Below are 17,994 nucleotides of genomic sequence, written 5' to 3' on the forward strand. Positions count from 1 at the left end.
CTGACGTTACACTTTGACGCTCGTGAATACGCACCTCATAGCATAGGTTTTTATACTGTTGTAAATGCTGGCCTGATTGACTGGGTGTGTATAGACTTGATTTCAAGTCTGAGATCGCGATATTATTCCTCTGCATAAACCAAGAAAAACGCCCCACATTATTAGCTATCACGCGCCTCAGCTCGCAATCTCCAAGACAGAGGTTAATCTGCCTGCAAGAGGGCGCTATTTCAGGCAAAGTGTTGGCTATCGGGTAGACTAAAAGCCATAATCACAGACTTGGAACCAAGTCTATCGGGTGTGTATGGATTTTATTCTTAAATTCTTAAAGTTGCTACCTTTTTTACCTACATTCATTCCACACACAGTCGAATCCGAATAGATCATTGCAGGTAGTAGAGTGTTTTGCACATAATACCACAATGGACACTACATGTAGCCTGCCTACAGTCAGACAACCTAAAGTAAGTGTGCCATATCCGTGTTTTGATTGGTCCGAGGTTGTCAGCTGCACCCACATCACCTCGGACCAACCAATCAAAACACGGATAAAAGTAAAAGCTGCGTCACTGCACGTTTATCCAAACAAGGCATTGTATACAATGTAATCACCGGTTCTCAATAGCACGTTCAGTTTCATCAATCAACCAATCCATGCATACAAGCCTAAAATAGAACAGTTTTTTGTTTGCACTGTTTAATCATAGAGGTTTTTTTTTAGACTATGAGTTAAGCTTCTTGATGTTGTTGTATTTTATTTTAGTTTGAAATAAAAGGAATAGGATGTGCAGAAAAACAAGTCCAGAGTTATTTTTATGAATAAATCTCGTCTAACAGGAAAGTTGTCATAAAAGGACAGCAAAACAGAGGAACACAAAGATAACTTGAGATGTTCAATGCATGTTGATAACAATAAAAATGTACCTAAAGTCATCTTAGTAGATTCTTTGAGAATACAAAGTTAGGCCGTGTCCGAATTGGCGACTTCGGCTACAGCTACGGCTAGGGTGCGCGCGTCTGCTATTCGTCAACACTGACAGACGCGCTGATCTAGCCGTAGCTGTAGCCAAAGTCGCCAATTCGGACACGGCCTTACAATAAAGTATTTCGGATATTAATTGAAATAATGTCTTTTCCTTTTCACTTGTTATGGCTCGCTAGCTTTAATTTTATATTCTGCCTTAAATCCATGTTGTGGCCATACTGTGAAACTGGAGCGTTATCACAGTCCACCGGCCCCTCCCCTCTCTGCTTGCTAAAATATTGTTTAAGCGGATCTTGATTGAGCCTCTCACTAAAGATGATCTCTGCTCCGTCATCTTACACTAAACAGCAGTTTGGTCAGCTCTACGAAGGACTTGACGACTGTGTTCAATGGTTCAAAGAACGGAAAAAAAGTGTTATGAGTAATTGTTCAAATGTTACATATTATCTATAAAGGGAAAATAGCGTGTGTATAGCTAAGTTATTCCTTCATGCTTCACTGCACGTTTAATTGTAACCAATGAAATCACTGGTTCTGAAAAGCAAGTATTATCCTTGCAGTCGTGCAACACCTACTCGGTTTGATTTGTCACAATGACAATGTTCCTGCGAGAGGGCGCTAACCCACGCACCGCTCCCGCAACACCGCGCGAACAATGGGGGTATTCAATAATAGACCATAGACGTAGTTTCTTTTCCGTTCTCTATGCTTTAAAACGGAGACCCCAAATTATCTTTTTATACCCAATTTTAATTTACGGAGACAATATCAGCTGCACCGTATTACCTTCAGTATGGTTTAAAATTTAGGTTTCCGAAACAAAGTTCAACAAAAAACTCGTTCAGTTTAAAACCTGGCTCATTCAATTTCGTTTGAGAGTACGAAGCACCAGTGCTTCATCAAAATATAATAAGCCTTACAAAAGTGTAAGAGCAATTGAAAGTAACTTGCCATCCTGTATGTTTGTCGAATGAACTTTCCAAATAGTCGCAAAAATAGTCATAGCAAAGATTAGCCAGCAGTTATAGAGGTTGGTAAATCGTTCAAAATGGGACGCCAAGTGGCAGCAGACTTACCCATTGTTCTCGGTAATGTGCGCATGCTCAAAACTACAGAACGAAATCATCTGACACGAAATAGAATGCAGTGCAGCTAAAAACAAATAGTTAAATTTTATCAGCTTTTCATCTTAATGTTAAATGGCATTCAGGTTTAATTCTTCGCCGAAATGTAATGGTAAAACCTATAAATAAACAAATACAGTAACCTTTTTAGTAACCTGGCAAACAAAAGCAACATTATGATACAATGAATGACACAACTTCTTCTGAACCCATAGAGTCAATTACGATAATATTTTAATAATCAATTTTTTTTTTGAGTACATCTTCTAATTAAAGTGCAGCAGTAAGTATAACAGGCACCACAATGCTTTCTCATAAAATAAAGGGCTGTCAAAAATGTTATTGATACTGGGAATTTTGTTTTGGATTGTCTTGTAAACCCACACAATTTATTTCAATTCATATTGAAGACACATGGACACTATTGGTAATTGCCAAAGACCAGCCTTCTCACTTGGTGTATCTCAACATACGCATAAAATAACCAACCTGTGAAAATTTGAGCTCAATTGATCGTTGAGATAATAATGAAAGAAAAAACACCATTATCACACAATGCTTGATTTTATGACCTCAAAATTATAAAAATCTAATTTTGAGGTCTCAAAATCAAATTCAAATATTTTATTGGAGTACGTACTACTTCTTTCTTTGAAAACCACGTTACTTCAGAGCGAGTGGTTTCTCACATACTACAGCTCCCCATCACTCATAAAACCATGTGAGGTTGTATGCTAATAATTATTTTGTGTATACCACTAGTGTCCACTGCCTCTAAGGGTCTATATACCCCAGTATACCCCTTCACTCTAAAAACTTATAAGTCAGATTTGACCTGGATCCAGGTTCCATGTGGGGGCCTGACTCATTTGTGGGTCAGGATGACCTGGATGTGGTGTCAAAAAGATCCATATGTGGGTCAACACGAAGCAGAAACCAGGTTAAAAGTCCCATTTTTAATAAATTTTCCTGTTTCTCTGTTAGGCTGACCAGCAAGTGGGTCAGGCAAAATCTGAACCTGGTCAATCAAGATTTGAGAGAATTCAGCATTATCCCCTACCTTTGCAAATTCATATTATTTTGTCTATTTTTTGGTTGGGTTTAATTTATTCTGTCTAAATACTATTTTCTTATGACTCTGATATCTGATTGCGCTTAAATTTTCACAGACTTGTTAATTTATGCGAATAATTTGGTCACACAAATTTCAAATACTGTTCTTTAACAGAGCTACCAATGTTGCTCATGAACTTTTTGGAAGAACAATCTTGGTGACACATGATTGTTTGTAACAGGAATCAAAGGACCTGTGAGTAGATGCATTGACGTCATCCAACCGCCATCTTAGAGGTAAAACGGTGATGAAACAATCGCAACGCACAGATTTGTTTGTGCGGCGCACAGTATTGGCCACTGATCAACAGGCGCCCTATTGAAATGACGTCATGTGCATAAGGTCTATATGCTTCATGATATAGCAAGATCGAGCCACCTTTAGTGTAATAGAAACTAATAAAGTTTACAATTCATTGAGAAGATAATTATTGCACGATCACAAACGCCATTAAAATATATGCAATTGCATGATCAATGATATACAAACAAATTATCAATCAAATAATCCACAATAATAGTTAAGAGTGCCAAAGTTGTGGATATACATCAGTTTGCTGGGCCTCATTTTATGTGAAAAATCTCCCTTCCATCAAACAAGCTACCACCATCAAACATATCAAGATGCTTCTTAAAACTTTCGTTTCAAGACAACATGTTTTTTTCGCCTGTTCTGTTTTCTTTTGGCCACACACATAATTGTTTGTCCTGAAGGTGTTACCTTAGTAAATAAACCCATTACATATCAGCATCCGGCTGAAATATACAACTTCCTCTTAAAGACAGTGGACACTATTGGTAAATGTCAAAGACCAGTCTTCTCACTTGGTGTATCGGAACATATGCATAAAACAACAAACTTGTGAAAATTTGAGCTCAATTGGTGTCGTCGAAGTTGCGAGATATGAATGAAATTCAGAAAAACCTTGTCACACAAAGTTGTGTGCTTTCAGATGCTTGATTTCGAGACCTCAAATTCTAAACTTGAGGTCTCAAAATCAAATTCATGGAAAATTACATCTTTCTCAAAAACTACATCACTTCAGAGGGAGCCGTTTCTCACAATGTTTTATACTATCAACCTCTCCCTATAACCTGTTGCCAGGTGAGGTTTTATGCTACTAATTATTTTGAGTAATTACCAATAGTGTCCACTGCCTTTAATACAAAAACAACAACATAATACAAAAATAGCGGGTTTATCATAGAAACATCTATTGATACAATCACATGCTTGATGATCGATAATCATATAATTCCCAGCTTCAAACAGAAATGTGACAGTATAGGAATGTATTAAATACTAAACAACCTTGGTAGAGAATTCTTTGAAGTGTGGTGCTGTCAAATTTCCTCCTTTCAAAATCAAACAACCCAAAGAGTTCTTCATTTATTTTCTTAAAGTACCATTGTAGTCAGGGCTCAAATTTGACACTGGACCGCTTGACTGAGGCTAGTGTGTTTAAGTTAAACATTGTAACAGAAAATTTACAACCACACAAGTCTAGGCCCTCTTGTGTTTTTCAATTCAATGATACTATCTTACTGTGTAAAATACTATGCAGAAACAAATGTTCCAGTACCTTTTATTTTCAATTCTATTGATTAAAGAAAGATGATTATGCATAAAGACAGAAAAATGCATGAAAAATGCATGAAAGAAATCTTCCCCTATTCTACATGTCATCAAGCTTGTTTAAATACATACTGTGAAATGCATGTTAAACTGTGCTAGGAAGTTTTTTCTCTTTTTGAATCTGACCAAGTAAATATTTCTGATCCGGTGAACATTTTGAGACACAAGTCCTGTGGTCCTATGGATCCTCCGACCAAAACAAATTGAGCTCTGACAATATGAATTACTGTGTAATTTAATCACAAGAAGAAAAATTTCAAAAGTATTGATGAAAGTTTAAAAAATGTTTGTCATCTATCGATTGTTTGTGCAGTTCTAAATCAAACATTATTTGGGTGAAACCACACAGAGTGGCATTGCCAAGCCCTGCTGGGATATCAGTCTCTGAAATTGTTCATCATGTCTGAGCCAAACAGTTAAAGAGAAGGTACAAATTTGGTAAGCAGTCTTACCATTAATGGCAGCAAAAGCTTTTGGTTACCCTTACAATAAAGTCCCATGGGATTCCCATGGGATTCTGATTATAGAGAAGCCAAGCAGCATCCTTCAAAAGTGTTCACTCTTTCATGTAATCCCTGAACACACTTACTTAACTTAAATACTTACATTTTGACCCAAATATCAGGGACATTTGGGTTTTTGTTTGGTAAAATCACTGGAGCTGGTTCACATTGTGCCAGCGGCTTATACAGTCGTGTCACAAACTTACTGGTTCCCTCCCAGATTACCTCCGAGCATAGCGGTCCAGAGGCACCAGGTAAAGGAGGTGTTTCCTTTCTTTGCTTCGTAAGGAGACATTGCGGTGGTACAACACCAAGATGATGTGGGTATTTACTACTACTATGGAATGAACTTGAGCTTGGCTCGGGAGAGTTAAAATTTGAAGTCGCAAAGGAGCTGAGAGGTTCCAGTTCGTGAGATTCTCCTGAGCTTGGCACTTCTGAGGAGTGGGAATGGATGGCTTCCGAGTCTGCAGCCCTGACTGTGTTCTTTCTCCATGCGCAGCATGCACAACCAAGCAGTGGGAACTGTCCGAGTGAGCCCTCTGGCCCTATGGTGCGGCAGAGCGATTGAAAGTAGAAGGTGGAGAACACCCAACTTATTGACATGATTAACATAAGAAAGGTTCCCATCTGTGTGTAGGAAAGGACTGTAGAAGGCATCATTAAAGCACCTGCCACGAAGGTCGTCAGTGCAGCCATCGTGATTGCAGACCCCATACGACCCAAAGAGAAAACAACTCTCGACTCCCGGTCGGTTTCCGGCGCGATTCGGTACGCGACACCGTAGTGTACAGTAAAATCGACAGAGAGCCCAACAGCAACTGATAGAATAACAGACTCGAGGATATTGAGCTGCCAGCCCAGCAGCACCAGAGCCCCAATGGTCACACATATGGTGCCGGATATGGACAGAATAGCATACACACTAATCAGGAGATTCTGTGTGGTTACAAACATAACACAGGTGGAGATAATAATGGACATGCCGAGAGCTATCGGCGTCCCATGAGCTAAATTATCCTGCAGATCGTAAAAGTCCACAAAACTTGTGATCCACCCATGTTTCATCGTCTCTGGGGCAGTCTTCAACTCCGAAGTCACCCAGTTCTCAAACGCATTCCAAAATACTTGAATTTTTTCAAATGAATATGTGTACGTTTGTGTGCTGTCAAACTCGACGATGGCTGCAACTACTCGATCCTCTGGGCCGCCAAACCGAGGCCCTGGAGTGAATTTTGTAAAGGCCATAGGGAATTCATAGTACAGCACACTTACTGCATCCCGGAGACATTTATCAAAGACTTCTTCAGGATATGGAAATACACTTTCCTTACAGCAAGGCATAAGGTTCTCTCCTGTATTAATATCAATGCAGCTTCTTGTCTGCATCCATGTTCTAAAACTTTCAATAAAACAGTTCTTGAACTGCAATCCTACAGTAGGGAAAAAGAAACTTTGGTTACGCAACCGGGCGCAGAAATTAAAAAGCCATTGCTGAGCCTCCGGGAGGGCGATGTTAAACGTCTTGTCAAACGTGATCTCACCATGGCTGTCGGGATCAAACGGATTGCCGCTGTCTATTGGTTGAACTCCCCATACAATCCTTAGCGGCAAGTGTGAGTAAACTTGTGATCCTGTGCTGTTCCCCTTTTCAAACCAGAACATATCCTTGTAGATGAAATCGTACCTCTCAAATGGGTGCAGAGAGTGGAATAACTGAAACTCAGGCAGGGTCGGTAACTGAAGTTTTGGATTGAAAAATATCAAAATGAACCCACCTAGTGTTAGCGTACCAAGGGTGAGCAGCCAAACGTAACGTAGCTTAATAACAACACAGGGCAGTATCTTATCAAAAAAAATACGGGACCACTCACTGGTGATGTACTTTATTTTGTTCAAGCACCGCAGTATGTTAGTGCAGCAAGAGTGTTTCCATTTGTGCGTTCTGTACTCTCTCTTTTCTGTTCTTCTAGAGGAGTAACCGTTAAAGTAATAGTCATAAATTGTGACTACTGCAGGCAACCAGGTGACAGTGAAGAAGCAGTTGACGAGGATCGTCGTCCCCGCGAAAATGCCAAAGCACTTGATGGAGGTAATTTTGCTGATTGTATTTGCAAAGAATGCGGATGCCGTGGTGAGGCTGGTTACAAACATTGAGACGACAGCGTGCCGGAGCGTGTCCAAGAGGATCAGTACTTGTGGGGTGTTAACGTGATCCGAGTTTGTGCGCTTCCAAATGTCACAATACACAAAGGCGTCGTCCGCTCCAATTCCAACGAGGAGAATGACCGTGGTTAGATTCATAAACGGAAAGAAGGGAATGCCGAATACAATACGGTAGAGGAAATATGCCACAATGAGCGACATTGCCATACTGATCACAGTCATGACGGTAATGAAGAGGGATCCAATGTACATCCACATGAGGATTATGATAATTAACACTCCAAGGCAAGGGTACAACGCCTCTGTCGTTAAGTACTCTCCAAAGAGATCGTACTTGAGATTGAAACACAATCCTGTTACTTTGACCTCGGCATTGGCCACCTCCTTATCCTTAAAGACGTCCTCGTAGATTTCTATCATATCATTCCCAGCATATACTGGAATAATGATCATTGTGTTCTTGACCTCCACATTATTAGGCTTCTCCACACTCAAGAATCCAACGTCTGCAAGGTAATGCATTATAGAGTAGACAGCGTCATAGCGGATACAGTCCTCGTGTATATTTGTTGGGCAAGGTTTCCACTCCTGGGACTCCCGGGACTCCCAGCAATTCGGTTGAAGATCTCGACTCCGGTAGAAATGAGAACACTTCTGAAGCAGCTCCACAGTGTCCGCAACGTCCTTCTCTGTAATCTCCATGCAGCTGGATCTGTTGCTTAGCAATGCTACATAGTTACCGATGGACCAACTGCGACAGCATGATCCCTTCTTGTCTGTGTAGCAGTTTCTCATGAATTGTAGATGCTGGCGAATGGCAGTTGTCTCCAGCTGACACATGGCCTGTAGGCCTTGCAAGGTCAGAAGATTATGGGACTGCACAGGTTCTAAAACAACTCGAGCATAGTCCCTTGCTGTGTGGAAAACAAACAAAAAACAGCTTTAAAAAAAATGAAACAACTGGATGTGAAATTGCGTGGTCAAAACATGATCACTTAACCATGCAAACGTGACACGAAACCTGCCATGATTGTTGTATCTTGAAATAAGATGCTCAAGTACAATTATCTTTCTCCATCCAAAAGGAATTGACCCTGCAAGTATAATTTTAACTTGAAAGGGAAACAAAATTGAATGCATAAAATCATCAAATACCTGCAGAGTCTCTAGAGAGACACCTACATTGTACATGTACCAGAGTGAACATTACAATTTTATGAACATAAAGTAACTGCCCGCATAAATTGCCTGCCCCTAAAATGAATGAAAAGCATGGAGGTAAATGTAGCCTTGTACAAACATGTAAAGCTAAAGCTAACAATATACACAATGTTTATGATAAATTTTCTCTGATGGTTGGGTTTCATTGGGTTTCCTTGAAATTTGAGGTGACTTTTGAAGGGACCAGTAAGCTTGTCATTCAACAAGTCCACAAATTGCTTTTACACTAGTCCCTACTTCATACTAAATGGGATATTTTCAACACTGAACAAGCCAGACTGACTTCTGAAGGAGGTTTTGACACATCCTTGGGTGATTTTACTGCCATTAACTAAAGTCATACAAGAACTTTGACACGCTAACTGCTTAAAACTTAAACTTGTCTTTCAATTATCAGAGAGACACAAGTTACTCACAAGGATTGGAGCAGAAGAAAGGAACCTCCACATCATCATCGTTGAGATAGTCCCCGTCCTCACTGTTATCCGACTGACTATAACTGCTGCTGGCAGAGCCGTCATCCCCCAATGACCGAACCTCATCCGATCCGTTGATCTCCACTGAGTCAGGCACCAAAGGAGAAGGCGTGACTGAGGCAGAGGCTGGGGAGGTTAAGGTGGATGGGAGTTGGGTCTGTAAGGGTCGCTGGGTGTTGACGACGTGCTGTGGATGGAGACTGGTGGTTGGATAGAACGAGAGGAGCTGACCAGAACCGGTATGATCAAGCATATTCTGCCATGTTATGGAACGTTGGCTGATCACTGTGCCTCGTGGTTCGAAACCCTGAAGAAGAAAACATGTAAAAAATACAATATTTTGTAATTAAATGGGAATATTTTCAACACTGAACCAGCCAGGCTTATCACTAAGAGGGGCTTTAACTCACATTTTTTTACTGGAATTAAAGACACTGGACACTGTTGGTAACTGTCAAAGACCAGTCTTCTCACTTAGTGTTACCTCAATATGCATACAATAACAAACCTGTGAAAACCTGAGCTAAATTGGTCATCGAAGTTGCGAGATAATAATGAAAGAAAAACATCCTGGTAACACGAAGCTGTTTGCTTTCAAATTGCTTACTCTTGTGACCTCAAATTCTAAATCTGAGGTCTCGAAATCAAATTCGTGGAAAATTACTTCTTTCTCGAAAACTACGTAACTTCATCAGATTGAGCCGTTTCTCACAGTGTTTTATACTATCAACAGCTCTCCATTGCTTGTTACCAAGTAAATTTTTATGCTTACACTTGTTTTGATTAATAACCAATAGTGTCCATTGCCTTAAAAAAAAAGGAAAAAAAAATCAATTGTAAACTTGATGTTTTCTAACTTTTAAAAACTTTGATAACTTTATATTTCTCTGCTTCATTTACTTGCCTGAAACAAACTTTTCTAGCATGAAATGAAATTGGGTCTATTGTAATAAACTAGGATGGATATAAAACTATTCTTACCAAAGCAATCAACAACCCTTTCCAACATGGACACCAATATAATTTCAACATGGATACAAAAACTTATTTTCAACAGAAAACCTCAAAACAATTTTTTTCCAAATAGGAATATGGAACACCCTTTCCAAAAGATAACAAAAATATTAACAGAACAAATCAACAACTCTTTCCAACAGGAGTAAAACTTTTTTTCAACAGAAAAACACTAAAACTCATTTCAACAGAACAACCAATCACCTCTTTGCAACAGAAAACCTTCAACAAAAATACTTAACAACAGTCACTCATAAATTATAATTTGACCTCACCTCACCAGAGTAATTACAGATTGGCACCACGTCTGTGATATAATTCCAACTAGATAATTACTTTAAATGAGCAATTAATAAAATACTGATTTAAAAACCCTGCGAGAATTAATAGCTTTTGGGTACCGACGCTCAAATTGATAATGCAATAGTGTCGGACATCTCTTTTGGTTAAGAGACAGCCAGTCTCCCAGGAGACTGTAACCATTCACACAAAAACAAATTAAAATTGATGGCAAATCTCGATATAAATAAATTCAAACACGACATTGACGTCATCTGCATGTCGAGTGTAAAAAAAAAGAAAGAAAAAAGAATGACAGATGGAGGGGGGGGGGGTGTTCCGTATGCCCACAGGTGCAGTAATAATGTAATTACTCAAGTTTTCTGGACTTAGCATCCAATTATAGCTTTCCACACCCAGATGAGCAAGTGACAACAAAGGTGTAGTAAATGGACATTTCATTTGATTGTAGTCTGTGTTAGACACAAATGAGGAAATCTGAAATTGCTGAAGCGAGGGGTTTATAAAACATGTACATTGTACAAACACATGAATGTAACTAAATGTTGTGTTCTTGTGTTCTATATAAATATATTGTTTTAAACCTATTTTCAATAACAATTTGTTTGCCCATAAATTGAGGCTACATGTTGCACTGTACCCCAAAACATTTTATTATCACTAACCCTATTGTGCAGTATATTTTGTTTATCTATAATGGCAAATTTGTGAGGCACTTCAAACAAACATATTGAACTAACCATGGAGGAAAAACACACTACAAGGTCCATGGATTTCATTAAGTGACTGTACACATCTGATACACTGTATATGTACATGTAGACTCCTGTCACTAATTAATTGAGACAGCAAAGCATCAAGGCAAACGTTTAATATGACCTGAACTGCTCATTAGTGGGCTTAACTAAAAGCAAGGTCACATTAATTGGAGGGAATTGCACGATGTGACAAGTTAACACTGTTGGTTGGAGCATTTAGTGGCATCAAGGTAACTTGGAATACTTTTAGTCTTAATGAGGAATGTGGTCGCACAATTTCACATCTTGACTTGATATGCTTATAGCTTGACCGTGAAGTATATCTTTAGTCTTTTGAACCCTTTCATTGTTTTAATTCTATATGACTATAGATACATGTATACACTGTAAAACCAACTTGCGAAAAATGTCATTTCAAATGGTGGTAGCGTTTATTGAGATATCACCATGGGAAAGAAACTGTATCTGAGAAACTTATAATGCAGAACAGTTCTCATATTGAAACTTGTTTGAATCCCTATTCTCTAAAACCACATTCCCAAGAAGGGAATCATTTCTTAAAATGTAATACATTGTCAACAGCTGCAGAGCTTGTAATCAAGTAATTAAGGTCGTGGGTTCGAATCCCACCCAAGTAATTTGCCTGTGATTTTGTTCACAGAACTACATGTAAGGTAGGAATATACAGTGTTAACACACATCGATGTATATGGGTAAAAACCAAAATGAATATTCTTTATCCCCAAATGCAAATTTAACATCTACTAAGTTTTTATGGTCATCAATTTTTAGTGAATTTTTTATTTGATGAGTACATGTAAATTCTTTCTTAACCTCTCGCTTTTCAATAAACTGTATGTTTTCAATAGATACCTACAATGTAGAAGTACCATTCAACTAAACTGCAAAAATAAAAGTTTGGCGACCCCATTTCAAGAAATTGCTAAACAATTTATATTTCATGGACCATCATTACTTGGTTATTTTGATTTAGCAAGCAAACAGTATGAAAGAGACAATTCAGATTGAAATATTTTCCAGGACCAGTTTCTGGTTTTATACATTTGAACTTTTTGTTTGTGAGAAGACGTTTCCACTTCATAGTAGACGTCTACAATTGACAGAACCAGATTGGAGGCCGTTTTCCAGAATGTAATTTATCAAACACAAAACGCACGTCCTCTGACATTGATTAAAACTGTATATAAGGCAAGGTTTCCTCCCCCCACATGATTGTGTTATTCTGAAATCCTTGAGAGAGTGTGTGAAGATGGCACGTCTTATTTTGAGCAGACATTAAGTAATATAGGTCTCCTTGGCACGTGTCCGAGTCTCTGTAAATTAGATCACGTCCTCGCGCGCAGTTAAAAAAAACAAAAAAAAAACGTCCCTCCCTTGTATCTCTCTGCCAACGCCATTGGTGTGATCTTTCCGATCAAGGGATTTTGGGAAATAACTTCCCAGTTCTAACAAACCTCTGCAGGGAAATTTCAGCTTGAGTTTTCGACCAACAATGTGAGAAATTGAATCAGAATGATTGATTCTTTATTGCCTACATGTACGCACATCATGTGGATAAACTTCTCTAATAAATTATAGAAGAAAGTATTTTGCTCTATTTTTTTTAAGAACAGTTTGTGAGTCAAGACACTTTCATATGCCTCGTAGGAAGTATTTTACGGAACAATACTAAACCGGCGTTGCATCATCAGATGCTATCTTTTGACATGTTAAAGTGATACGTTGCCTTGGATCGGGTGAGTTGGTCAATGAAAAGCGTTTGAAACTGTTTCTTATGAGATGCATAAAAAAAAATGGATAGAAAGGTGTATTACAAGTAGAATACAGAAATGGCGTGCCGTGTTATTTCAGAACATATAAGGACAATCACGCAATTTATAGGCATTATTGTGTGGATCATTATATTCTCCTTTAAAAAAATCTTTCCAACCATATGCATTTTATAACAAACGGTTTCCAAACGCTTTTTATAGACCAACAATAGAGAAGCAAGATCGATCACCCCCTGGGAATTCCCAAAACAATTAATCTATCTAGGAACTACATGTAGCAGTCTACTGGGAACCCATAAACACGCGCAGTTTGCGAGTTTCATCTCTCCTAAATTTTACTTACAGCAATGGGGTCATCGAAACTGGGCAAATCGTACAAGAGGAATGCCACCAGGCCAAAGGTCATGACACAGAAGAATAGAACCAGGCATAGCACGATAGGATGGTGGCTTATCAGTCTGGCATACCTGCAATAACACACAATAGAAATAAGAACTCAAACAGGGCCCAATCTCATAGAGCTGCTAATGCACAAAAAAATGCTTAGCACAACAAAATTATGCTTATATCAGAATAAGGTTACAAGCCAAACTACCACATATACATCTCACATGTACCATTTTTGATCAGTCCTGCTCATTTCTGCTTAGCAGAGAGTTGTTAAGCAGTATTTTCTGCTTAAAGACCCTGGACACTATAGGGTAGTTGTCAAAGACCAGTCTTTTAAAGACCAGTGTATCTCAACATATACATAAAATAACCAACCTGTGAAAATTTGAGCTCAATCGGTCGTCGAAGTTGCGAGATAATAATGAAAGAAAAAACACCCTTGTTACACGAAGTTGTGTGCTTTCATATGCTTGATTTTGAGACCTCAAATTCTAAACTTGAGGTCTCGAAATCAAATTCGTGGAAAATCACTTCTTTCTCGAAAACTATGTCACTTCAGAGGGAGCCGTTTCTCACAATGTTTTACACCATCTTACCCTCTCCCCATTACTGGTTACCAAGCAAGGTTTTATGCTAATAATTATTTTGAGTAATGACCAATAGTGTCCACTGCCTTTTAGCAGCTCTATGAAATTAAGCCCAGACAAAGACACATTACTACAATGTAAAAAAACATTGACTGCTTCAAATGCTAAGGTTTACACTCCCGAGGTAATCCTCAACAGCGCATTTTCTTGAGGCAAAGCCGAAGGAAAATAGACCGCCCCTCCAGGGATCATTAAGGGAGTTGTAGCTTTTTACCATAGCATGAGAAAAAAAAAAAAATATTTGTTTTTCAACACCCCATACATTGATTCTGCCCTGACAGGTACCAAAAAGCTGTTGTTGCTATTGGTATAGTGCGTCATGTTCATGTGGCTTTCTGAAAAATATTGATGTTTCATGTAATTTGCTCTAAACCAATCACAAGGCAGAATAAATGAGTGTCATAAGACAAACTATTAACCGCTGCAGCGAAAAAAAATGAACAAAATTCTGAAAAGCTGAACCATTGAAATTTTATAATAAATAGTTAGATTTTGTGCTTTAAAAGCCAATTCCTTCTATACTTCGTCCCTGGGGATGTTCGTGTAAAATGGTCTCACGATGTATCACTCAACCCTCTATGCTCACACACTGTAACAAGAACAAGCTATCCCATGCAAAGCTTTATCCTTAAAGACAGTGGACACTATTGGTAACTGTAAAAAGACCAGTCGTCTCACTTGCTGTATCTCAACATACGCATGAAATAACAAACCTGTAAAAATTTGAGCTCAATCGGTCATCGAAGTTGCGAGATAATAATGAAAGAAGAAAACACCCTTTTCACACGAAGTTGTGTCCTTTCTGATGCTTGATTTCGAGACCTCAAATTCTAAACTTGAGGTCTCGAAATCAAATTCGTGGAAAACTACACTGTTCGCGAAAACTAAGTAAGGTTTCATGCTAATAATTATTTTGAGTAATGACCAATAGTGTCCACTGCCTTTAAGAATGCTCAAAGCTTTTCAATTGTACACAAACCACTTCTTTCATTATCAGCTTCTTTTTATTGCTATGATGATTGGTAACCACATAAAATGATTTTTAAAATTTTAATCAAAAGTCAATTCCAGGGTTAGATTTCACAAAGCACTCAAGATTGATCTTAAGTTGAGTTTCCAACATCACCATAGTGTATAGCGATTTGTTTTGAGACATCACAATTTGCTTAGCATTTAAGATTGGTTGGTGTTAAAGAGCAGTCTTAATTTTGCTCTTTGTGAAATCGGCCCCAGGTTTGCAAGAGTCTTATGGGCCTGTGCTTAGCTTAACCAAGTTTGATTTTCATCTGTCCATGTAAATAAATCTAATCAGAGTCTAAAAGTATGCGATGTGAGTGTTGGTTTTACCGTGGAACTAGGACCCTATTTCATACAGCTGCTTAAACATAAACATTTGCTACGCACAAAAAAAAATCATGCTTAATTACCAGAAAAAAATGTTACCGGCTAAAGTATATTATCATATGTAGAATCTGTAGCTGGTACATGTATAACTGTTTTTTTTTTTGATGATCAGAAGTTGCTTTAAAAGCAATGTTTTCTGCTTGAGCATCTCTTTGAATTTGGGCACTGGTGTTGATGATGGGTTTTGCTTTATAAATATTCTTTGGAGGAAGACCAACTCAGAAGTATCTTAAGGGGGTGCCACCAGCACTTTAGCAAGAACACATTACACCATTCTTGATAAGTACATATTGTATCCACAACAAGATAATTATAATCACCCAAAGCAGAAGCGATGTCGCAGACTGCTCGCCCATGGCCTAGGAGTCCGACTCTGGCACACTTCTCGGCTCAGATCTGACACATCACCGACTTTCATGGTGAGCGCAACGCAAAGTCAATGACCATCATAGAATCTCAGCCCGGCCAGGGTAGTTCTCTGGAACAGAGAGGGTGCCGACAGTTGATCAGCGTCACTTATTGAGTTTGGCCACGTCCTGCAGGGATGCTACCAACCTAAACATGGACCAAAAAAAAACAAAAGAAATTGAACAGGCGTGTACAAACATACATCAAGAGTCTCATCCCTAAAGACTAGAGTGGCCACCTCATATCCTTAAAACAAAATAAAAACACATCTCATACACAATTGTGTTGAGACAGACTATAGTAGTTTACCATTGTAACTTTCAATAAGATTCTCACGTGGCCCAATTTCCTAGAGCTGCTTGTGGGCACAACAAAATTGATAAGCACAACAAAACCATGAATAAGGTTCACGGCCAATAAGGTGTCCTGCTTATTGTTGCTTAGCAGACAGTTGGAAGGAACATTTTTTGCTCAATCAGCTCCAAAAAATTGGGGTCCCCAGGCCCAATTACTTAGAGCCTGTATGTAAGCACAAAAACTTGCTACATGATGTGTAGTAAAAAACATATTGCTTAGAAGAAACAGGTTACCAGCAAAAATTACATTAAAGTTGTAGTGTTGTGGTAGGTGCCCTACTAAGTTTTTGCTTAGCAAAGAAATTGTGAACCGATTTTAGATGGAAATATCTCCAGCTGGTATGATTTGTTCAAAGTGCAGTTCATGTACCAATTAAATCAATTCATCTTCAACATCGTACAGCTAGTACACACACCCTAAGAACAAAAACTCACCGCTAAATTTTTTCAAATATGCACAGCACTTAACAATACGTCTTTGAGAAATGAGTGATATAGAATTGACCCTAAATGTATGTGTGACTGCTTTAGGGCTCGGGAGTTGATGAAATTTCTTTTGTTATCGTGCCCAGGAAGCGTTGCTCCATGTCACTTTGGGCAAGCTTTAAAACAACAACTTGTTAGATGTTAGATGGCAACATTATTAAGATCAGGTTGTTTTAAATTTTGCAATCTTGTAACAAAACCATCATGAACTACATTTCTAGGCCAAGACCTCAAATCACCTTTTGACATTTCGGACATTGTATAGCAATGTATCAACACATATATATAGTGTACAGATTTTGAAAATCTATCTGAAACCTTAGCCACACAGTCTGGCCGGGAAATGAGGTTGTTACTCAAACAGTGTTACTCATTGACTGTTTATCATCTCAGAGAGTGCAGACACATAAACCTGAGCCAGTGACTAACGATGTCACTATGACCTATCAAGCTAAGTTTAGACGACGACATGTAATGGACAGTTTTACTAAAAATAAGTCGATCACTCGATCTCCATAATCTTTGAGAATAAATGATTGATGAGAGTAGATGAGAGACAAATGTAGTCAATTGCTAAAACATGAAAGAATCATTGGAAACGAAATGCGTTGATTCTTATGTGTATCAGTTGAATTACACAACTTGTTTGTTTGTTTGTTTGTGTGTGTGCTTGTTTGATTGTGTGGTCAGTTAAAATACACAACTTGTTTACATACATCAACTTCCCCACACACATGAACAATGTACATGTAGGTATGTTTTTAGCAGCAATGAATTGAACAAAATCAACAACCGAACAAGGGAAAACTATTGTCTGCATCCTTTAGACCCTCATGTTGCAATCCTGCGTAAACAGTGATGAGGTCCACGTTTTCATGGCTACAGTTCTTTAATTTTAAACAATTACTATGTGTAAATGCAAAGCACAAACAGCTACTTTCAGAAATAGTTCCATTAAATGAATTACACGCCTCTCCAGTGACCTTCCACTTTCTGAAAAGCAACCAATACTGGGTCATATACTGGTACAGATTGTAATAAGGTTAACACAAACCCCATCAAGATGCACCACACATCAAGCGAGAGGAAGCAACAAAGATACAGAGTTTTTTGTCTTCTTCCTTTTTCTCGTGTCAAGGGGAAAAGAAATAATGTACATTTGCTTGATTGCATTAGACTTCACTTGGTTGAACGCAATGAGCGCAACCTGATTC

General features: G+C 38.5%; 1 protein-coding gene across 2 annotated transcripts in view; it reads right to left on the bottom strand.

Moving 5' to 3' along the window:
- Nucleotides 1–2,326: 2,326 nt before the first annotated feature.
- LOC139935014 (protein dispatched homolog 1-like) overlaps nucleotides 2,327–17,994 on the bottom strand; it is a 59,856-nt gene continuing 44,188 nt past the window's right edge. For both annotated transcript variants that reach the window (XM_071929460.1, XM_071929469.1), the window contains 4 exons: nucleotides 15,851–16,085; nucleotides 13,433–13,556; nucleotides 9,165–9,531; nucleotides 2,327–8,441 (listed from right to left, as the gene is read on the bottom strand). In XM_071929460.1, coding sequence (XP_071785561.1) covers nucleotides 5,461–8,441; nucleotides 9,165–9,531; nucleotides 13,433–13,556; nucleotides 15,851–15,948 — 3,570 coding nt within the window. In that variant the 5' untranslated portion in view covers nucleotides 15,949–16,085 and the 3' untranslated portion in view covers nucleotides 2,327–5,460. The remainder of the gene's footprint in view (nucleotides 8,442–9,164; nucleotides 9,532–13,432; nucleotides 13,557–15,850; nucleotides 16,086–17,994) is intronic.

This window comes from Asterias amurensis, chromosome 1, assembly GCF_032118995.1.
Source record: "Asterias amurensis chromosome 1, ASM3211899v1".
Lineage (NCBI taxonomy): Eukaryota > Metazoa > Echinodermata > Asteroidea > Forcipulatida > Asteriidae > Asterias > Asterias amurensis.